At 48.5% G+C, this 24,026-nt stretch overlaps 1 protein-coding gene across 4 annotated transcripts in view; it reads left to right on the top strand.

Moving 5' to 3' along the window:
• trc (Serine/threonine-protein kinase tricornered) overlaps nt 1–24,026 on the top strand; it is an 84,782-nt gene that overhangs the window by 35,448 nt on the left and 25,308 nt on the right. The window contains exons 1-4 of one of the 4 annotated variants that reach the window (XM_089560214.1): nt 3,266–3,424; nt 18,630–18,875; nt 20,717–20,923; nt 23,635–23,758. In XM_089560214.1, the coding sequence (XP_089416340.1) occupies nt 3,389–3,424; nt 18,630–18,875; nt 20,717–20,923; nt 23,635–23,758 (613 nt within the window). In that variant the 5' untranslated portion in view covers nt 3,266–3,388. The other 3 variants (XM_089560205.1, XM_089560220.1, XM_089560230.1) reach the window with 3 other exon arrangements.

Genomic DNA, 24,026 nt, shown 5'->3' on the forward strand with positions numbered 1-24,026 from the left:
TCTGTTCGTTAAGGGAACCCTGAAATGATTTCGATGGGCATATTCCAGTGCAACAGATCTGTAGAGGTGGTCTCTGTGGGTATTCGAGTAAGATCTGAAAGCTCTGCGTGGGCCCTGTAATTTAGAAATAATTTTATAAACATGGCTGCTCGCAGTAGCTCGCAACCGATTAGGGAGAACTTTCCAACAGCCGAACTTTCCAGTATTTCGACAAGTTTCTTCTCTCCTGCTTTGGCGCTTCGCGACAAGACTAGTGCGTTCGCACTGCTCTTCTCACGGCGATAGCAACAGAGACCACCCCTGTGCCGTATACAGTGCACACACGGCCGCGCATGTAGCCTCGATGAATACAGACAGTAGTTGCTGCAGCCAGCACTTCGTGCTTGTAACCGGGGAGTTTCCAAAGCATTTGAGTGTTCTATGCGGCACGGTAGTCGGGAGTACCCCCTGTACAAGAGGTAACTCGTTCACTGATTAGTGAAGTTGACTCTGCGAGCTGGAGTTCATGGCAGTCTCGAAAGGTGTGCAGCACAAACACCGCGAGGAAGAATCGACGGGACAGGCGCCTCCTCCTCCCCTGTGTGTTTGCAGTGTGCCGCTGTGTGCAGCACTCTGCGTTGGTCGAGTGGAGTGCCCCCGCCACGCGCCGCTGTGTTCCATGGGGCGTTGCCCGGCGGCTCGGAACGGCGCTCCCGTGCACCGCGGTGCATTCCGCCGAGCATCCGGTCTACGGTGGCTGCTTGCTGAGCCCTTTGTTTCTGCTCTCTGTACGTGTTCCCCCATACTCAGTGGAAACTCGAGAGCGCTCGTCTGCCCGACCGATTCGCTGGAGGAGCAGAAGGCGCCGTGGATCCATCGCAGAAACGTGCAGTTCGCTCGCGCTAGCACGCGCAAATAGGAGAGAGAAATCTTGGGGGATACTGAAGTTTACCATAAGAATAGGACGCTACTGTCGCTTGGGGTTTCTCCACCGCGCACCCTTTCCCAGACATCGGCACGCGTGTTCTTATCACATACTGCCTTATCACACATCGTAGTTCGCACTGATTGGGAGCGCTAATGAGTGACCCTAATTGAATAAGTGTTCCTGTGATATCCATTTATCCCGCTGAGCGAACTTTCCTGAGTGGTGTACAGGTAGCTTGCCCAGCTTCCGACCAAAAGGACAGCGGTTCGATTCTACTTGGCCACCTTTTTTTCTTTTCAGTGGAACTGCTTTTCTACGTCACTGCACCCTCGACCAATCAGGATTTTCCGGTTACGCCGACGCCGGGATTTCCGCAACGCTGTCGCGTTAAAAGGCTTTGCAATGGTCTACGGATGAAAACCCGGGACCGAAGAGTGTCGCATCCGAATGTGCAGCAAGCTGTTGCGCTCGTGAAGCCCCTTGGTCTTGCGGTCTTCCTTTAGTTGTTCGGAGTTGCGGGAAGAAACCTATAGGCTCTTCGCCCACTCCTCGAAATTCGTAGATGAAAATGAACTTAAAATCCACCAAGCGCACAAGGTCACGAGAGCCAGAGGCTCTCGCTGCCACTTTTTGACCTTGCAAAAAAATCTGCAAGGAGACGGGGTGTTTTATCTTTTATTTGATGTTTACCTAGCTGCTGCCGTAGCGGGTTTCTCGTATCGTGCTGTGTCTGGTCTCGTGTGCGTAGCAGCTCGTCCGGCGGAGCAGTGGCTCGCGCCAGACAATGGGAGCCGCCTCCTCCTGCACCGGAATCGGGCAGGCGTGACAGGACTGCTGCCTGGGCAGCAGATGCTTTGGGGAAGGCCGCCGAAGGCAGCGGCGCGACGCGGCTTCGGTTTCCGCCTAGTAGAAGGGCTCGGACCATGTCTGGAGGTGGTGGGAGCGAAACATGGCAGTGGCTTAGCCCAGCTAGGCCAGGATATACTTAGCGAAAGCAGTTTCGTCTAATGACATTTCGGTAGCGACGGCGCATTTCGGCCGGCGAAGCGAGCGGAGGCGAGCGCAACGACGAGGAAAGCGGTGTGACGTCATACCAAACGGCGGCGGCGGCTTCGCGGCGAGGCGCGCGGTGTGACGTCGTGCCAGATGACGCGGCGTCCGCCAGCTGCGACGGTTGCTAGGCAACGGCTCAAAGTCGGTCTGTGTGCCTCCTCGGAGCACCGCCACAGCGAAATCGCAAGTTCGCGGCCAATGTAGCTTTCGCTGTGGAAGAAGAATCACCAGAGTTTTTTGATCGTCTCGCGAGTAGTATTTACCGGGACAGCTGTGCCGGGCCTTCCTCGCGTATAATTGGGCCCACTGCGGAGTTTGTGTACCCTGCCGCACAGAGCCAAGCTGGATTACGGTCTCACTGGCCACCAGGGGAACACGGCAGGTTTCGACTGCGGTATACCATTCTTTCTCGATGGGTGTACTGTGGTACTGCCTGCGTAGCTTTTCCCGTCAACCCCTCCCCCCTCCGAAAAAAAAAAAAGAGAAAGTCTAGAATGGAACGGAGCGGCACTCACATTTTCTGGACGGATATCCACATCCGTCAGACTTTTCTGGCTGCGGAGAGGCCGTTTAATGGCTGAACGCCATTCGGACCTCCTCTTATGGCTTCTGGTGCACCGACGTAAGGCCCCGTAAAATGGTGTCGCTTTTCTCTCTTTTTTCTTTGGGGGGGGGGGGGGAGGGGTCTGCGTTGCATGCCTGCAACCTGCTTGTGGTCTAAATAACGAATGCGAATCGTGCACCCGTCGGACAACTTAACAATTTTTGTTTGCCCTTACGCTCGTTCCTATAATGGTTCCACGTACCTGTGGAGAGCCGCGTTCGTCAAAACGGAGGTGTCTATTAGCATCGGCCGGCGTCTGCGGAGCGACCTTCACCCGCTGACGTAGTTCGTGGGAATCGCAGTGCGCGGCCTTCTGCTTTTCTTTCCACCTGCGCGGTCGAGTGTGCCGGATCGCGTTCAGGCACGCGCAGGGCCTGTCTGCTTTGGTTGGCCCCGGCGTCGTTAGGAGGGTGGTATTGCGCAAGGCGCGCGGTGCTGACGAGCCGGTCTTCGCGCTAGTTGGTACGCGACCACGTCTCCGCCGGCGTGCGGGGGCAGCGCACGTTCCGCAGTTTGGCTTTCGAAGAAGAAAGAAACCAAAGGAGGCGCGGCGGGCAGCGTTCTCGATGAGGCAGCTGGCAGGTTCAATCTCCGCGCCGGTGGCCGCGATGAATAATCGCCGTCGGAGTCGGCGTCCTTGTCTGCGGACTTCGCGCCTCTCGCCAGCGCCGCCTGCCCCTGTGCCTGCTCGAGCAGACGACAGCGAGCGGCGACGGTGGCGTCTCGGCGCGGCCGCGCTGCTCGCGTCGCCATGGCGACGGTTGACCGAAACGTGATCTGTGGCGGAGGTGTGTGCGCTGCCGAGGTCCTCGCGACGACCGGTGATGAAGGTTTTCGCGATGCTCGAGGCCCGGAACCAGGTAAAGAGCGATGTTCTAACCCGCGTCTTTGTCAACGCCCTTGCGAGCGATGCCGTCGTCAACGCGGCTCGGCGCTTGCCTGGCCGCCCGACGACGCCGAGGCAGCTGATCGGGGGCGAGCGTGAGCGCGCCCCGATAACGCCGAGCTTTTTCGTTCACAGCTGGTGTGCGCGGTCGTGTGCATGTTTGCATGCTGGCTGAACGGACTAGAAAAGAAAGAAAGAAGAGTCTGCGATTTCCTCGAGCGTGTGTTAGGCGCGTTGCCTGGCATACTGCGGGCGCCGAGCGCGGTGCCTCCGCCTGTCGTCTGCACCTCGGCGGCGGCTGCTGCCCTATAAACAACCTTGTGGACCAGCTGCTGCATCCGCTCTGATAGGGGCTCGCCTTCTCCGCTTGCGACTGCCCGCTTTGACGGCGTAGCGCGTTACGTTAAGCCACAACAAACGTTACCCTGTCTTTCGTTACAGCCAGCCAGCCAGCCAGCTAGCTAACTTAGCGGAAGACGCCGCGCGTCGGCTTGCGGCGTTCTGCCTCGTCTGCTCACTCGCTTTTTTTTTCGTCGTCGTCGTGCGGCGTCTGAGTGGTGGCACGTATAAATAACACTCAGCCCTTACGGGACACCGCGCCAGCCCGATCCGCCGTCGCCGACGTTCGTCCTTGCCTGTAGTGTGCTGCGGTGCCGTCCGAATTGACGAGTCGATTTTCGAAGGCTGCAGCGTAGGTGTAAAACGCGCGACGCGTCGATATGCGCCTTCGACGGCCGGTTTTCTGCTTTTCTTGTTTCTTTCGCCGCCCTGCGCAGCTCGCATTCACCGCCGTCCACCGTATCCATCTACGCCGCATTTTAGCTTGTCGATACTTGACCCCCCCCCCCCCCCCCTCGCCTTGTTATCTCTTCTTTTCAGAGTTTCTCGTTTTTGCCATGCATCGTCGGTTACCCGATCGGCATGCATCGCGGTGTTTTCCGCTTCGGAAAATCCGAAAGAACGCACGCGCCGCTGAGCAGCAGCAGTGCAAGCAGTGTGTGGGGAAAACGCCCTCTTTTTTTTTGTTCAGCATGCGTTCGCCCGCGGTGACAACCGATGGAAGTGGGAGCGAGGGGTTACGCGTTCATTCGTCGCCATGCTGTGCTCGGCATGTTTTTCCGGCTGTCCATCTGCTCGGTTAGGAAATGTGCCTCTCGGCGGTTGACGCGCTGCATGCCGCATTATTCATGTCCGCGCACGTGTCGTGCCAAACTCCCCGCGACGGCGTGTCGAGAGGAACGAATCTATGCTGCGCGAGTCGGAAGCGTTTTTTTTTTTTTTTTTTTGCGACGAAAGTTGACGCGCTGCGGCCGCGCCGGTGGCTGCTGGCGGTGATTTACTACTCCTGCCGCCCTTTAATTGCCCCGCCCTCGTCCTATTCGAGCGAAGTGGTGGTGGCGACAAGTCCGAAGTTGTGTCAGGAAATGCGCCGCTCACAAGCGGATTGCTCGTCGACGTTCCCCCAGTTTTCCTGCGAAAACGATGTTGTGTAAAACCCATTCAGCCCCATAAAGAGCATTCAAGCGTGCATTCAGTGCTGACGTCTGTGGTCGACCGCTGGCTTGCAGTTAGTGCGCGCGCTCGACACGATGCATGCTGTACCCGGCGGCACGAGGAGTCGCGCCCAACCCGTCTTAACGTATGCCTCGTTATAGCGAACTTCCCACACAGCGCGAGTCCTCTCAGGCACGAGATTCGTATTACGGACGGCCGCTTTGTGTCGATGAACTAGCAAGTGCTCGGAGTAGACTGCTGTGTAGGTTGTCTTTTGCAGAACTTTCCTTGGCGCCTTTTTCTGCCGGTTAATATATCTCGGCCGCGGTCGGTGGCTGGGTTAGCAGCGGCCACTGCTGGGCATGCATGCGGAGAGGTCAGGAGGTTCCCTGTCCCGACGGCCCAAATTACGAGCACTGTGGCGCCATTCACTTATAGCACCGCGTGCAGCTGCGGCACGACTGCAGATATCGAGGCCGCGCCGCTGCGGCGGGTGTCGCGTTGCTGCACGGCCGACCGCCGACGGGGCGGATGCGGCAGCTCTCTTTCTTTTTCGCCTTTTAAAAACTTCCGACCCGAGGTTCGGCGCTAAGGTGGGTGGCAGGATGCGCTTCCAGGCCGATATATTTGCGCGCCGCAGGTGGCAAGGCCGCCGCCGCACCGGGACGCGTATATGTCTGTCGGCGTGCTATCGGGTCCGTGCCGGCAGCGGGCGGTCGCCGTCACCGGGGGCGACTTCGGTCGCGCGAGGGCAGGGGGCCGCGCCGGAGGGGCTGTCGAGCACTGGCTCATGGGGCGGTGCGGCAGGCGTTGGTGGGACGCGTGACCAATATGAGCTGAGTTCACGTCTGCATCTGCCATCCACCCTAGCCTTTTAATCAAGGTGCTTGCACGCCAGGTTCTCTCGGCAACAGTTTTGCACCTGTATAATGACAATCCGCTTCCAAACAGCGTCTGTCTTCACAAGAAGCGTACATTGTGTGTACAGGTGCTGTCAAAAGTAAATGGAATGCAATATTAACAAGAAAATTTAATCATTTACCGCTCAATTCATGCATCCTTGAATACATATGTGCAGACTAATTGTGATTGTGCGAATTGCACTGTGCACCAAAAAACATGGACCATTATGCTTTAGATTTAAAGAAATTAAATTTTTTTGACAAAGTCTCCTTCCATTTACTTTTGACAGCGGATGTACAAGGCACTGTAGCTAGCGGGATAAGTTGTTTTACTTTGTGATGCACAGCACCTGTGATGTGTCACTCGAGCCTGACTGCCTCCTCAACTGGTCAGTCGGCTTACAGGAAGGGAACCTTTGAAGGGAAACTGGCTGCCCTATTGTAGAACTGCCAGCAGCTGTGTTTGCACCACTTCCATATGTCGTGGAGTTTTTCTGTAGGTTGATGTGTGCAGGTGGACACCACAAAGGTTGTCTGTTGTATACTGAGAGAGAGTGTTAGTACTCGCCTGGTATTACTGCCCTCCTCTTCATCAGTTCTTCCGGATGTTTATACCAGATCGCTCGACATGCCAGCTACGGGCAGCATACCCAGTAAATCACGTGCTCTGCAAATCTGTCCAGGCCCTTCTAATTTTGGCTTTTGTTTGCCACATGAATTTCTATATTTAACAGTGCTGACGAGCTCATAATTCATGTGGTTGAGCCAGGCACTATGCTAGAAACAACTGCTCTCTGTTCTCTGTCTTTTAGTTCTGCGTTGCTTTCCTGATCCTTTCTGTCACTCTCAAAACCTTTGTGCGGCGTCCCCCTGTCTTGCAGTTGCCTCATTGTGTTAGCTCTCAGGGCTTTGATTGACGAGCAGCTCATTGTTCGAAAGGCTTCTATCTCTGAAACCTTGTGGTGTTTCTGGCATACAGGGCTCGTTGTTATGCTCTCGCTACGTCTTGGTTATCTCTCGGCACAAGGCTTGCTGGCCACCTCTTTGAGTGGGCATTGAACTGTGACTAGGTGGTCTGGGTGCCTGCCTCAGTCTGCATATGTAGCTGGTACAGAAATGTGAACTTGTTTGATTTCCATAAGCGGCCTTGTAGGAGCTGTATAGCTACAGAATGTCTGTGAAAGCACTTGCATGCAACTGGTGCACATGTGTCAGGTATGCGTTTCAGAAACCTTCAAGTGGTATCAGTGTGCTCCCTGACAGCGGGCTCAGAACTACTCACCGCAAAACCACACATTTGAATTTGCAAGAAATATTTAAGCCTCTAAGAGTAGCTTGTTCAGTGGGAAGAAAAAATGGAACATTTGCAAAGCATTGCGACTAGGAATCTGTGTCCCTAGCATTCCATCAGAAAGAAAAGACTCACTAGATGGTGAAAAAAATATGTGAGTGGCATTGCGGTGTATCTGAAAAAGCAGTGTTGATAGTTCGGGGAATTAAAAGTACTCCATAAAAAGAAAGCACTTTTCGTGTTAACTGCCATGGTGGGCTGAGTGCCTTTGATGTTGCAAGGCCATCGCTGGTAGCTGATCCTGTATGTTGCAAGATTAGCCATCCACTCAGTGACCATTGACATTGCTCTGTAGCCGATGCAAATTTGAGTGTTAGTGTGAGACAGGAGCTTAGGCGAGTTGGTTATCCGTTGGTGAGAAATAGTGTGGTTTGAAACTGGGACTAAGGAAGACACACACGGAAGGGCGCTCGTTCTTTTGCGTCTTCCTTCGTCCCAGTTTCAAATCGTGCCGTTTCTTATAAAGAGTGTGAGAACCATAAGGGCTGTTCAGAGGCTGCAGGAAACGGCATGAAGGAAACTAAATCCTTTGAATGCATCCGGGTGATGTGGAGCCGTGGCTTTGATTTGCAACAGTTGACATGATCTAGGCTGACCCACGTTGCTCAGACCCCCCCCCCCCCTGTCTGCCTCGCAGCCTCTCAGTTTTCTGATCCAGTCTCAGCCGGTGGTGGTGTGACCTGCTGTCAGTGTTGATGCTGCACTAGAGGGCTGCCCTAATTTCCTCACACTGCCCTCCTCTTCCCGACCGCCACTGCGTCGTTGCTCGTGTGCTTCCTGTGTGCCTGTGTGTGGGTGAGGGGGGAGGAGTGGGCTCAAGCTCACAGTCGCTCACACCAGCTGTCATTGCCGACAGGGAGGCGACAGGCGGCAGTGCATTCTCTCTCTGCTCGACACACTGCGTGGCGACCAGCTGCTTGCCTTCGGGGGAAGGGGGCAGAGGTGGGAGAGGGTGGAGGAGTCGAAGCCGCGCGTCAGGGACGCGTGGCAGGTGTTTCGCAAGGTACTCGACAATACACCGTGCCCTCCCCCCTCTCTCGGTCTTTCCATGCTGCTGTCGCCTCCGCTACAAAACACATCCACGCTTGCCGAGTGAAGGAAGCGAATGGGTGCGCGTCGTCGCCGCGTGTGCGGGTGTGCACAACAATGGATTGCTGGCACTGCCTCCGCTACTCTCGTCAGAAGGCCGGCCGCCTGGGATATGCCATGTTTGCGTCGTCGCCAACCTGCCTTGTGAGGAGCGCGCCGCACTCTTTTGTTTCCCGGGGGTGTTGTGGCGCTACGTTGGTCGGCAGCACTGCCCGCTTGGTTGTGCAGTGCCGGTGCGGGCTGTTTGGGTTCCCATATTGTGAGCTTGTGTGCGTGTGAAGCTGTGCAGCCGCCTCCTTGCCATGTTCTTCGGCAGGCAGCTTGGCAGTGTAGGTGCCCTTTCTGCTCTCTCTTGGACGGTTTTGCTTTAGCTGCCTCTCTGCGGTTAGCGTGGTGCAGTCGACTGTAGGCGGCAGATCACATTTCCGCTGAACGCCATGGACAGACTTTATTTAGACCCTTCCTGTCTCTAGCAAGTCGAAATAGCTGCAACGGTTGGGAGATCTGCAACCTCCACTGGCATTTATTAGAAGCAAACTGCTGCCTATTGGCTAGCAAATGTTTTGATTTCTGTTGTTGTTGTAACTTGGAATTGTTTTTTCTTTTTCACCTGGGTGACGTGGTGACTGCACCGTTGGCATTTGGCAACAGGAGTCTGTTCCGTGGCGATAAGGAATGTATTGCTGGAAGTGAATGCATTGCTCTGGGGCCATGTGTAGATGCACTGGGGTGTGCTGGGCATTTTTGGGTGGTGTGGGACGTACGTACACAGGGTTTGCTAGCAACAGGTGTAGATAATACTTCTGTCGAGTGCACTGGGGATGCCTGTGTTCCAGTGTCGTTAGTGAGTTTGGTGTGGTGAGCCTGTTTTGCAAAAGGGCTCGCCTTATTTTTTCTGGTGCAGTACACAGCAGAATAAATATTGCCCCCTTTTAACAGTTAAGCCTGGGAGAACTGCTCTTTTGATGCATCCTCGAAGTCAACAACACCTTACCGAGGTTCTTCAAAAAAAAAAAAAAAAGCACATTACGGTTGTATTCTGTTCACTTATAAGGGTGAAACACTGAAGCTAATGAAAAGCTTTAAAAAAGATTGAAGACAGCCAAGCCTGGTATGAAGTGAAGCTGATAGGGGCCAAGCTTAAGACATGGAATGAGATCAGTGGGGAGTTCAAAATATCCCAGTCAAAATTGAGAGGAAAGACAATGCCTGGGTTGGTCATGTAAGGTGGAGAAGAGATAACTGATGATCTTTCATGGTATCAAGAGTGTGTTCAGAGGGAAAAAAAGCCTGGCCTGAGATCAGACTACAGAGTTCTTCAGGATATGATGCCTATGGCTGGCACAGGACGGGGTTAGCTGGGGAGCATTAAGAGAGCCCTTTATATCCTGGTCTGATCTGGCTTCTCGCAATGTTGAAGCAGCGGTGGGAACTAACCATGAGACACTGTGGCACAAAACAGTCAGCACAAAAGGAAAGGTAGGGCGCTTGTCTTGCCTGGCCTCCCTTCTGGCTAGGAAATTTTTTTTTTCGTTAAAGAAAATTACCCTTTTCTTTATCTTCTGATTACAGCCAGCACATGCTGGATTTGTGTTGACAAATTTGTGTAAGAATCTTGTGGGATGTGCTCGGTTTGCTCAAGTCGCTACATCAGTAGATTAATCCTGTGCAGACTACATTTTTACATCTTTCACACTAAACTTGGGCGTCTAGTATGAATGTAGTGCTTTCTCTTTCATTTGGCTAATATAGTAAAGTTACTGCGTTGAAATGTTTTATTTAGACCACAAGAGTAAGCATCGTAGCTTCTTTTGGTGCGATTCAATCAATAAATTTGGTTTGGTTTTGTGTTTAATGTCCCAAAGTGATTCAGGCTACGAGGGACGCTGTAGTGGAGGGCTCTGGATAATTTCGACCACCTGGTGTTATTTAATGTGCACAGGCATTGCACAGTACATGGGTCTCCGGCATTTCGCCACCATCAAATTCTGACCACTGCGGTCGATGTTGAACCCACATATTTTGGTTCAGTAGCCGTACACCATAACCACACTCACCGCGGCGGGCTCATTCAATATATTTACACTGTTTTCTTTTTGTAATTTTTATTCCCTGATGTGCAGTGAAGGCAAATTTGGGCCTTCTTTAAAATATAGCTTGAAGTAATAATCAATATTAAATGTAGTAAAAAGAGATTCCCAGTGGCATGAAACGCTACTTAATTCTGTCTCCTGCACTAGTTTTGCGTAAGATTTTGTTTTATGACATTGATATAGCGTATAATGAAACAACTTTAGCAGCTCCCAACTTTGAATGCAAAATCAGGGATAGAGGAACTTTTATACGCATGGCTTTTAGTTCCTTTTGTGAAAAATCATAGATGGGTAAGTGTGCGTACCGCTGTGGTGGCTCAGTGGTTAAGGCGCTCGTCTACTGAGTACCCAGAGGAACCCAGCTGCATTCCCTTCCCTTACGGCGCAGTTCAGGTGTCCACAGCTGCATTCCCGTCACTTACTTCCCTTCCCTTACAGCGTGGTTCAGGTGTCCACCGAGATATCTGAGACAGATACTGTGCCATTTCATTTCCCAAAAACCAATTTACCGAGTGTGTGTACTCATACCATGGGCTGCTGAATCATCGACCCCCTCCAGCCCTCATGAGGAGGCAGATTTCGTGCGTTGATAAGTGGGAATGGGAGGAAGAGAGGGCTGCCTGCACTGTCACACTCATGCTTGGTTCATTAGGAGGGCTTAAAAGACTGTCAGTTGTCCAGTTCAGAAACCTTATATCAGTGTGCGGACCATGATGTGGCAGCTGCGCATGTTTAGTTGTCTTCGCTGTTCATATGTGTGCTTTTGAGCCTGCACATATCCCTTTCAGGTGGTTAGTATTGTCCATTTTCAAATTTTAGTGCCGAAGCACTACTTCTCTAGCATTCCTGGAAAAGCCGATGTCTGTCTAAAGCTTCTCAGAAACCTGCTAAAATAAAAGAGATATTGCCGCAACTGGGTTTTGAACACACGACTGCACGAACAGATCAGCTTCGCTCGTCACTGCACACGAGAGCTCTAGGCTATCACCGCGTCCGATCGGGCTTCGTGTTAAACGGCAACACACTCTCGTGCTGTGCATTGCATGTTGTTGTTTTCATCAACTTCCATATGTGCACAGAAGCCGCGATAGGAAAGGAAATGCACATAGCTGGCTCCCTGGGTCAGTGGACACCTAAATCGCGCTTTCAGGTATGGGGCAGTGGTGTCCACCTGCAAGACTGTTGTCGCATAATATTATGTGCTTAGCAATGCTAAACTGCCAGCAATTTTTAAAAATTTTTGTGAGTAGCATGCCAGGTTTGCGCACGCATGATTCTTACCCTCCCTTACAATTGTGATTTCTGTCGGATCCTGCTTTCAGGGTCTCAGTTGTACTTCATTATATTTCTGGTATTATAAATTATTGCATGAACAAATCAGCACATTTTAGGCCTTTCAGTGTTCATGCTTGAAAAAAAATAATAAAGAAAATGAAGGCACACACTCACCAGAGCCATGCTAGAGGTACTGGAAAATGCGCAGATGTTGACACCTTAAAAATGTTTTTTTTATGGGTTGTTTTGCATGACATGACTCTACATAAGCTTTTTCAGCATTCAGTGCATTTTTGTACATGCGTGGACATTGCACTGCTATACGAGGATTTTAAACATGGAAGCAGCGTGTGAAGGGGATATGATTGTGTGTATAAATGTGCGCTTGTATGAATCTGTCCACCACGTGTGTCATTGACCGCTGTGTCGCAAACAGGGAAGTGCGCTCGGGTCTGTTGATGGCATTTTAAACCTCTAGCTGACATGAGCTGCGCTTGACATATCCATCCGGGCAGCTAACAGCATAGCCTTTTTACTTTTTTTGGGTGTCTATGTTTGCTTTTCTGACTGTCATCCAGTTAGGGCTGCATGCAGCTGTGCCAGTCAGCGTCACTTGCTGGGGCAGTTTGAATTGGGACGTTCGCTGGGGACACTGATTCTTGCTAATAAAATTTTTTCAATGGAGGAGGGGGAAATTGCCGTCAAAAGCACAGTGAAGATACTGGTGTTGGTATACAACTGGCTTCATTTTTTTCAGTCAGCCTGCAATTTCAATGTGCAGAGCATTTGCATGTGTCATGTTGTGAACTGTGCAGATGCGAAGTGGTGAAAGCAAAATGAGATCAAGAGTAAAGCAAAGATGAGAATTAATACATGGTCTGTTCTGAAAGTAGTAGGACTCATTTTTTTAAACAAAATTTATTCAGGAGAATAGTACAAACGATTACAGTTTTTCAAGGTAGCACCTTCCGCACCTACACGCTGCTGCCAATGAGTTTTACAGTTTTCGTACGCCTCCAGGAACGCCTGGACCGGAATGCTGTTTAGCTCCCTCGTCACGGCCTATGGAACCACCTCTACCGATCTGTGATGTTTCCCCTCGAGCGTCGATTTTATTCTCGGGAATAGAAAAAAGTCTGGCAGGGCCAAATCGAGGCTCTAGGGGGGCTGAGGCAGCGTTGCCGCCTTGTGCTGGGCAAAAAATCAGGGTCCTCATTCACATGATGAAGAAGATCCTACCAGTTGGCCTTTTCCTCCTCTGACAACACTCCCGGCACCAACTTCGCGCACGCTTTCCTCATGGATAAGTTTTCTGTCACGATCTCAAAAAGTTGGGTTTGAGGAATGCTCAAGTCATCAGGAATCATTCTGATACTCATTCTACGATCACTGTTAAGTAAATGTTTCACTCGCTACACATTTTCGTTGGTCTTGCTGGTCGAAGGGCGTCTGGAGTGGTCGTCTTCCTCCACTCTTTCCTTACCTTCTCGGAAAAGCTTGTTCCACTCAAAAAACACCTGATCTACCTGATCTACGTAAAAAGTGAACTAAAGGCCCTGCTAGAGAAATGGCTCTTGGGTCTGGCCGCAACGATGTGTCACTGGGGCCACAGGTGTTTTCTCGCTTGCATTATGCGATGAGCCAGTCCGTGACTCACACGCAGCTTGTGCTCCTGTGACCCAGCAGTCTTCGCTTGGCGAATGAAAAAAAAAAAAAAATGCCCGTTTCATGGTGCAAGTGATTCAGGGCAGCGCACTTGTACAGATCCTGTTTCTGAGTTATCAGAAGGCAGTTTCAAGTTTCTTATAGGGAGCGACCACTGGTGAAAACGTGTCCTGAAATTACGGCGGAAATGAAATAATCATTCCTCTTATTGTAAGAATTGAGCGCTGCAACATTGATGAGGATTTATAATTTTAACTTTGCACTGAAAATCTCGTAAAACAAATTGAAGTGCCATCTTGCAGCGAAACCCTGCCATTATCAGTGCATCCCACCACGTGTACACATCTTCGGTAAAATATTGCTGATTTGTTTTAAGTACCCAGTGTTTCTCTTTTTATTTCAGGAGTGTTTGTCATATTTTATTGTAGTTCGTGTCCCTCCAGTGTGCCCTTCAATGAAAAACCACCTTCCCTTTTCATTGCCAATGATGTGCCTTTAGCTCTCGTCACTAGATGGCACCACAGTGTTTGGCATTTCTTGGAGGAGCAGTAACCACGCTCTACTAAAACTTTTGTCAACCATGCCGTAACATCTTTTGGTGTGCAAACAAAAATGGGTCTGCTCTATAGTAAAAATGTCTAATTACTGTCTACTGGGTGAGATTTGCATTAGTTTCTGGCACATCACTTTTGCCAATGTGCAATTGTCAAGATACATAAAAACAGGTGCATGCGCTGATTGAAAGATTCTCGGTCAAAATTTTCTGCTGTGTTTCTAATGAAGCTTTTGCAGAATTGAACACCTTAGGCAGCAAGCTTTATGTTGTGCATAAAATTTTGGGGGCTTAAAATTCAGTGTTCGGCCCCTTTGAAGAATCTTGTATCAGTAGTAAATCATGTATTTTAAAATGACAATTTTTGTTGGTTGGTTGGTTTATGGGGTTTAACGTCCCAAAGCGACTAAGGCTATGAGAGACGCCGTAGTGGAGGGCTCCGGAAATTTCGACCACCTGGGGTTCTTTAACGTGCACTGACATCGCACAGTACACGGGCCTCGAATTTCTCCTCCAAAGAAATTCAGCCGCCGCGGCCGGGATCGTAAACCATAGTGTATATAACGCGAAATTGGTATTAGTATAGTATATGATACTGCAGAGACTGTATTTCAAGACATTGCAGGCACTTAAAAGCAGTGAACATTCTTGCACCGCATGAAACGTGCAGTGTGTGATCAATGCATACAAGGACATATTCATGAAAAGCTGTCTTATTTCAGCCTCATTGGGTTATAGCAAGGAGACAAACCTTAATTCCCCCCCCCCCCCCCCCCCCCCCCCCCATCCTTTAGGGCAGTTTACCAAGAGATTTTAGCTTTTCATTACAGACTGTTTTGTTTTCAGGCTTAGGCAAAGCTCTGATATCATTATAACACGAGACACTGAGTTGATATTAAAGGACTCTAGACACCACACTTCAGTTGCATGCTTTCTTCTTTGTAATGATGAATTAGGCATTAGAAAACATGTACCACTATGTAGTATTTACCTATGGCGGGTAAATAAATTATAGTTGAATTTCTTTTCTCATGCTGTTTCGGTGTCATCAGCTGAATGATGGCTGATTATTATAATTATAAATTTATACATTTTCATCAGTTGTACTTAATTTTTTTATGTTATAAATATTTTAGCAGTCATAGGGGAACACCATGGGGTGGTAATTATATGCTAATGTCTAACGCAAGAAGAAAACACGCGAGCTAAAATTTATTGTCTGCAGTCTCTTAACTGGCCAGGTGGTGGGCAGCGCATCAAGATTATCGTCCCTGGAAGTTTCCTTGTGCACCTTGTCTTCACCTCAGCCTCAATGCTGGGGGGGGGAGGGGAGATATCCGTTGTCATGGCAACTTGAAGGGTTGGCACCTAGCATTGCAGCTTCTGTGGAGGGACCCTTATCTCTTGGCCCCCTCTGTGCAGGGAAGTTGTCGCGGGACACTACTACTGTTGGAGCTAAGGTCTTATCTCATCGATACGCTCTTTCAAAGGGCTGGAGTGGGGAGTGTGTCGTAAGGCGCAAGTGTCGTGCAACCATTGTGGTCGCTTCACCTCGGAGCCTCAGTCTTTGTCCAAAAGCTGAGAGGACATATTGATGGCAGAGCTTGTTTTCTACTCTTCATGTTAGATGTGGCGCGTAAGTACCTGTGTTCCAGCATCTTCCCCTCTCTCTCTCTCTTTTTTTTTTTTTTTATGGCTCACACCTTCTTAGATCTGCGGCTTGTGGCATACAGGGATCAACTGCTGTATAGGTTGAAGCAGAACAGAGAAGCAGGGATGCCGTATTTTATTGTAAATTTTCACTTTATCGCTTGTGTAACCCTATTCATCTTTGAGCTCATTCTTATCCCTCATTTTTATCTTGTCGTGTAGGTCTTGTAATGGAGACTTGTAACTGTGCATATTCTGTCTGCTACAGGGTGAGATAAATCGTAATGGCTGTTGGCCCTGTGCATAATACACACTTCTTCATCTGTTCCATGCATTGCCAGTTGTCAGCATTAAGGCTTGTGTTTTTCTCATTGTGTTTTTTCGCTGCTGGTGGGCACTCATTACTGAGGTGAATTTCATTCAACTCCGTCTTGTTCCTCGTCTTCTTTTTTCCAAGCTGCACTTTTAGCTGAGGTTCCACCTTTCGGAGTTCAGACTTGCTCTCCTGTTTCATTTTTCTTGACTGCTTTCACTCTGAGGCTCCCTAATGTATATGTTCTGAAGTTTATCTCACTGTGCGTGTTGAATGCGCAGTGTTGGTTACATTGCACACGTCTGGCTCACAGTGGATTTGTCTGTGCCCTGTGGTTGGGTGAAACAGTGCGAAATGTAGCTTAATAAACGACTGTGTGAGTGGCTAGGAGAAAGAGCGCAGGTATTTGCACACAGCTAGAAAAATGGTGCACTCCAGATGGCTTCGTTTTGTACCTGTCTGAAAGGACCATTATCTCATTTGCGAGGAAGTACCCTGTTGTAGGTGTTGCTCCTCTTGGTTGTGATATCTCAGTGATAATGCAGCCCTCAGAATATTGATGTTTAGATAGGCTATTGTTCGAGTTTTCACTATCATGCTGACTACATTACTGCGGTTCCTTCTTCATGTAGCATTACTCTAAGGATTGCTCATTGTTTCAGTGACCCTATTGTTTGATATGATTATTTTGGGCATTTGTACATTCTGGATTGGATTTGGTTTGATTGTCTGGGACTATATTGACACTGTGCTTGAAGCTAGAATAATGAGTTCAGTACCCCCCTCCCCCCCTTTTTCGCATGGTGTAAGATAAGTGGCTTGGTGGCTGTTTTATGAATTTATTTATTTTCTTGCACTCATAGCTGTTTAGGCAGGAAAGTCTGTGCAATGAAAAAAAAATGGCACGATTCTTGCGGGGTCCAACCTTGGAGATTCACCTGTAATAAGGAAAAAAAAAAGATTGGTTGACCTGACTGATTGCTGTGACGTTTTGGAATAAGTTTGTTTTAGCTCACTGATGAAGTGGCTCTGGTTTGACAGGCTTCTTTCAGTGGAAGCACGGTCTTAGTGACTCTGTGTGGGGTAGTGAAGTTGTCGATAGTTTAGCTAACTTCGTTTGCAGCGAAGCTATTGACAATTTCGCCTCATCTCTTAGTGCATTCAAGCTTCTTTTTTGTGCGTGTTATCTGAAGTGGGTCCATAGTGAAGCTTACTTGAAGCTGTTGTGCTCACAGAGCAGTAAACTGATAACCAAGGAGTTCTGCTTTTGTGCTATCGTATATACGTGTGTATTGGCGGCATTCATGTAATAGCCGCACCCCTAACTTTGTTAAGAGAATCAGAAAAAAAAAATATATTAGAAAAAAATTGGCAGTGGCTTAGCACAGCTAGGCGAGGATATATGCAGCGAAAGCAGTTTAGTCTACTGACATTTTGGCAGCGACATGCCGTCGCTGTCGTTCGGCAGCTTGGCGAGACATTCCTCTCGCTCTTCGGGTGTCTCGGCCGCCCGCTTGGCCTTTCTCGCCTCGTTTTCACGCTGTCGACCGGCCTTGTACCATGCGACGACTTCTGGATCGGAAGACTCAATTTCACGCGGCCTGTACTGGTAATGAGTACAGCCAATCTCCTTCTTCCATGGTGCGCGTCTGAGGAGCGAGCGCATTGGGTCCGGCTTATATCCCAGCTGCGTGGCGCGACTCTGCGCAGTGTGATGCAGCAGCTGCGGCGCCATGGTTGCCATAGTAACGGTGCATGCGCAGTAGTGGTCTTTTGCAGGCACTGTGAAATGTGCTCCTGCTAGCCTACTGTAGCTATCGCTACAAAATTAGTTTTGTATAATCCACACCAATGATTTCAGAAAGTTTGGCATCGCCATCTCTGTGGGGTGCAAGAGTTTAAACTGAAAGTGGTGAACTTCGCAAGAGAAGATGGAAAAAGAGTGGCTGGATAAAAGTTTGGGGTTGACGAAAAATGTGTACGAACGTCGGTGCTCCCAAGAAGATGTGCTCAGGAAAACAAACATATGGAGGCATGGTTTCCGAGGGAAGCAGAGCATCTTGTCGGAGATCGGAGACTCTCTTCTGATTTTGCCACTGAACAGAAACAGTCTGCTTTTAGTTGTGACGTACAAAAAGGAGCTTTAATCAGATTTGAAGGGAAAAGAGTGCCACATTTACCGTGAAGTTTCTTTTTTCTAGTGGGAACTGTGTTTTGTCTTGACAAATATGTCAACAGCGTTCATTGTGCCTCTTTTTTTTTCTTCTATATTAAAGCAGTTCAGCTTCATTTTGTACATATACTGAAGATCAAAACAGTTTTTCACAATTGAAATACATTTGTTAACGTGCTGTTGTCTCATACACTGTGTTAGGCTAGTGAGGGACCGGCGTTGAGAATCTGTCCAGTGGAGTGCTGTGTACCCGGTGCTGTACACTTGTGTACATGGAGAAGAGAGTGTAGAGCATCCCTACTGAGGTTGCTGTGTGGCAGTTTTTCTTGTTGCACCTGCTGCGGCGGCTCGGTGTCTGTGTGTTTGGCTGCTTATACCAACATTGCGGGTTCAGTCCTCGCTGCAGTGGCTCTATTTCCATAGCGGCAAAATGCAAAAACGCCCGTCTGCTGTGAATCTCAGCGCATGTTTAAAAGACCCCTGCTGGTAAAAATTAATTCAGAGCCTTACACTACGGCGTCCCTTGTAGCCCATGTGTTGTTTCGGGACGTTAAACTCCACAGTTCACAATTTTCTGTCCTTGTTGCTCTTCGCTGACTGTTGGTCTCTGTTTCGGTGCAGCGGCAGCCCAGCTCGGGTCCCCAGTCTCGGCAGCAGCAGCAGCAGCACCGGGGGGGAATGGCTGCGGCCACTGCGGACGCGGGCGCGGGCGTCCGGCTGAGTGGCCACACGCTGGACAAGGCCACCAAGGCCAAGGTGCACCTGGAGAACTACTACTCGAACCTCGTCACCCAGCACCTGGAGCGGAAGGGTCGCCATGAGCGCCTTGAGGAGACCATGCGCGAGGAGGGACTCTCCGAAGAACAGGTCAGTCATGTAGGCTGACGCTAACTAGGGAGTCAGGCCAGCACTGGTGTTCAGGACTATTGTTCAGGACTATAGTAGGATACAACTTAAAAAAAAAACAGCAATTGCTAACACTGGACCGCGGTCCGCGGCGTTTTGTATTACTCCGCTTGGCCAACCGCAAGAGTAAACGAAATCAGCTTTTTAATGTTCGACCATATCAAACAATCCACGTATCAAAATTCTAGAGCTTGTAATTTTTTTCTTGAGATAGGCTTTTTGTTTAGGTAACAAGAAACGTTTAAGCAGCGGACTATACTTGTTTGTTGTGGATGAATTCTCTGCGCGGAGGCTGAATGTGGGCGGAGCTTCACTGCAGACTTAAGTTGTATCCGACTATAGGACTAGTGTTCAGGACTAGGAATAGTGTTCAGGACTAGGAATAGTGTTCAGGACTAGGACTAGAGTTCAGGACTAGGACTAGAGTTCAGGACTAGGACTAGAGTTCAGGACTAGAGTTCAGGACTAGTGTTCAGGACTAGTGTTCAGGACTAGTGTTCAGGACTAGTGTTCAAGACTAGTGTTTAGGATTAGTGTTTAGGACTAGGATTAGTGTTTAGGACTAGGACTAGTGTTTAGGACTAGGATTAGTGTTTAGGACTAGGATTAGTGTTTAGGACTAGGACTAGTGTTTAGGACTAGGACTAGTGTTTAGGACTAGGACTAGTGTTTAGGACTAGGAATAGTGTTTAGGACTAGGAATAGTGTTCAGGACTAGGAATAGTGTTCAGGACTAGGAATAGTGTTCAGGACTAGGACTAGAGTTCAGGACTAGGAATAGTGTTCAGGACTAGGAATAGTGTTCAGGACTAGGAATAGAGTTCAGGACTAGGAATAGAGTTCAGGACTAGGAATAGTGTTCAGGACTAGGAATAGTGTTCAGGACTAGGAATAGTGTTTAGGACTAGGACTAGTGTTTAGGACTAGGTCTAGTGTTCAGGACTGGGACTAGTGTTCAGGACTGGGACTAGTGTTCAGGACTGGGACTAGTGTTCAGGACTGGGACTAGTGTTCAGGACTGGGACTAGTGTTCAGGACTGGGACTAGTGTTCAGGACTGGGACTAGTGTTTAGGACTGGGACTAGTGTTTAGGACTGGGACTAGTGTTTAGGACTGGGACTAGTGTTTAGGACTGGGACTAGTGTTCAGGACTGGGACTAGTGTTCAGGACTGGGACTAGTGTTCAGGACTGGGTCTAGTGTTCAAGACTAGGACTAGAGTTCAGGACCAGTGTTTCATAACAGATCCAAGTTACCAGTGGCACTGGAATCTGTAGTAATGCTGCAACATGATTATAAAAGTACTGATGAAGTTACATGCCTCAAAACTTTGTAAATGCCGGTGTTACAGGGGATATTCAAAATTCTACAAGTGCGCTTTCCCTCATATACTATGTTGCCAAAGACAAGGTTGCCAAAGACAAAAAACTGTAAGGGCTACAGGACAGGTGCTAAGTGTATGGATAAAATGTAAGAAACATATTTTGTTTCTTACATTTCCTACATTTGTTTCTGACATTTCCCTCTTTTTTTTTTTTCAGCTGGAAATGCTTGGTCAGCCATCTTATCCTGTCTTGGGCAATATTGTTATGCGGGAAAGTTCACTTGCGGAATTTTTAATTTTCCCTACTGCACGTGTGCAGCAAACTGCTGTAAAGCTGTGGAAAGTTCTGCCTTATGCAACTAAATAGAATGATATTGCTATTTATACATGGTTGGCGAACCACCAAGCCATCTGAATGTGTGCAAAAAGGCTTGCGACAGTTGAGCTAATGGCTCTTATTCCCTCCTGACTGCGTGCAGAAGAAAGAGAAGCGGATGCAGCATTCGTTGAAGGAGACGGAGTTCCTGCGGCTCAAGCGCTCGCGGCTAGGTGTGGAAGACTTTGAGCCGCTCAAGGTGATCGGTCGGGGGGCCTTTGGTGAGGTCCGGCTGGTCCAGAAGCGTGACACGGGCCACGTCTATGCCATGAAGATCCTCCGCAAGGCTGACATGCTGGAGAAGGAACAGGTGCGGGCACTTGCCGTTCTGTGCTTAGTGCGTTGGGATGGGCTACCAGTTGAGAAAGAACCGTGGTCCTTAAGGGTAACGGAGTGGATTCCAAGAGAAGGCAAGCGCAGCGGGGGGCGGCAGAAAGTTAGGTAGGCGGATGAGGTTAAGAAGTTTGCGGGGATACGGTGGCTGCAACTGGCAGAGGACAGGGTTAATTGGAGATACATGGTAGGGGCCTTTGTCCTGCAGTGGGCGTAGTCAGGCTGATGATGATGATGATGAATGCATTGGGGGGCTACCAGCTGAGAAAAAAAAGTTGATCAACTGTGTGTCTGGCAGAGCTACAAGAGAACGAAGTTTCACAGAACATGCAGGGGCTCGCTGCTAAACTAGATTTTGTTGCAGTGTAAATATGTGCTCAAAAGAAAGATGTTTTATCCGATATCTTTGCGGAAAGATGACTTTATACTGGTGCACAAATGCGGCACAGTTTCATTAGTGAAGAAAAAAAAAGAAGCCGTCTTTGTCCCATAGCTTTTGTCACAAAAGACCAAAGATCAGGGCTAGCTGGTACTTTATGTTGGTAGTGCTAGCTGTGACAGATGAGTTTTCAGTCTGTGGTATGACGTAAGGATATTTATTTATTTATTTATTTATTTAATACATACTGTTGGCCTCACTTTGAGGCCATTACAGGATCGGGTTCATATTAAATTGAAACAGCACAGAAAAAAGAGGCAACAGAAGCAGCACGTTTAATCGCACATAGTGACAATGTTAAGAATTTTCAAAGTATCTTGTCAAAGGCGACAAATGTTTCAAATGACATCTGGTTTACAGTTTCAGAAGGAAACCAATTCCACTGTGGGATCACATGGGAGAAAAAAGAAAATTTGAATGTATCACCAATGCAATCCGTATTCGGTAAACATTTTGTATATTTCATTCTTGTGATGCGGATTTTCAGCTCAAGCAGGTGTCTAATTCCATCAAGTTTCATGCTGTCATTCAGGAACAGGAAAAGAAACTTAAGCCTCAGCAAATGGGCTCGTGTGTGGATCATATTGAGGCAAGCTTTTTGCAGAAGGAGTGCGCGTGATTCATGACGGCTGTACTTATTGAAGATAAATCTGACAGCTCCCACTGGAGGGGTAATCCAGCGTTTGACGGAATCCCGTCTGGTCAGGTAGTGGCATAGTAGAATGTAAACTTGGGTCACTGACCACGTCAAAAAGGGGGGTTAGTTTTAACTAACCCCCTTATTGACGTGGTCAGTGACCCAAAGTTTACATTCTACTAGCTGCTCTCACTGGACACTTTCTAGTCCATCATTGTATTGTTACTGGGAATTGGAGAAGTGTTGGGTGCGTATATGTGGTCTCGCATCTCATACTCTGAGGGAGGTGACAGTAACTTATTAGCTTTAGTCATGTGGCCTTTCATGCATTTTATTGGCATCTCACTGTGTGCTCACATACACAGGAGGAGCTAGATTTGTGGATGCGACCTGAACACTATTGAATCGCTTGTATGTAAGGTGCAGCATCCTCTAATGTAGACGCAATAAACTGTGCAGAGAACTGAAAAATAATGTGTGTAAGCACATAATCCTGGGCTTGCCAAATAAATATAGAAGATTGTTTTTAAAATGAACACCTTTGTGTTTTACTGTAGCTCTGATACAGTGCCACCTAGTGCATACTTTTGTACTCATTTTATTAGTGCAAGCATGAGTACATTCAAGTGCTAAAGACGTGGGTTCAATCCCGGCCGCGACGGTCGAATTTCGATGGAGGCGAAATTCTAGAAGCCCGTGTGCTTTGTGATGTCAGTGCACGTTGAAGAACCCTGGGTGGTCGAGATTTCCGGAGCCCTTCACTGCGGCGTCCCTCATAGCCCGAGTCGCTTTGGGACGTTAAACCCCAATAAACCAACCAAAATGTCCTGGTTTCTTTACGCAATGGCTTAGTATGACAGGAATCAGTCAAATGAAGAGCATTTGAGAGTTTGAAAGCAGTTTTGAGCTGCAACGGTGATACGCGAGGAGCCAGCAGAAGTTGTATAATTCATCTTTGGAGAAGGTGGTAATATTTCCTGTGCGTTCTTCTTGATATGCTGCTACTGAAAATATGGAAATGTGAGAATTCCCCCCCCCAGAGGAGGAAATTAATTAGCATCTGAAAGGGATATAAATTTCTGCATGCCTTAGATTTTAGTGCCCACTGGGGAAAACGTGTGTGTTTAACATTAATTTTTTTGTCACATCGCAGATGTGTCCTTGAGTCACAGAAATCAGTTAATTTTAAGAAGCATCAGTGTGTGTTAGAAGTATTAAAAAATACCGTGGAGATGCTGTGGTTGATGCGACCTAGGGCAGTTTGACAGTCTTTGCTCTGCTTAGAATAGTATTGTTAACTCAAACTGGCCTAGCAGACTAGTAACGCGTCATCTTTGTTTCACTTTGCTTTGCATGAAATAATAATTTAATTCTAAAACTTTGCTAAAAATGACGAGCTAAAGTAAGTAATTTGTCATTTGCCGAGTGCTGTTATCAGTGTACTAAGTTGCAGGCAATGCTGTTGCTTCCGCAGTCCTGCAGTTTAACTATGGGAACGATCCTACTGCCTTTTTACCTGCACTTTTATTTTTATCATTTTTTAATTGCCCAGTGTGCCCTCTGTTCTGCAGTGGTTTTCACGCGTGCCCCCTTCCTCGTTGTTCCTTGACAGGTGGCGCACGTGCGTGCCGAGCGTGATGTGCTGGTGGAGGCCGACCACCAGTGGGTGGTGAAGATGTACTACAGCTTCCAGGATGCCATGAACCTGTACCTCATCATGGAGTTCCTCCCGGGGGGTGAGTGGTGTTCCTCCTTCCCCAGCAGCCGAACAGGAGGTGTAGACGCCTGTTCAGCAAGCTCTTGCAGCAGTGCACATGCATATCTGTATTGCATGTGCTGCAATACAGATATCTGTATTGTTGTTTTACTACATTATCGTTGCTGTATTGTTGTATTTTTGTTGCTATAATTTTGCTTTTTGTGAATCTGCCCTTCCTGCTTGGACCTAACCATGGTCCGCAGTATGTACATAAATAAATAAATAAATAAATAAATAAATAAATA

Source organism: Amblyomma mixtum, chromosome 1 (genome assembly GCF_055824585.1).
Source record: "Amblyomma mixtum isolate Tamu chromosome 1, ASM5582458v1, whole genome shotgun sequence".
Classification (NCBI taxonomy): Eukaryota; Metazoa; Arthropoda; class Arachnida; order Ixodida; family Ixodidae; genus Amblyomma; species Amblyomma mixtum.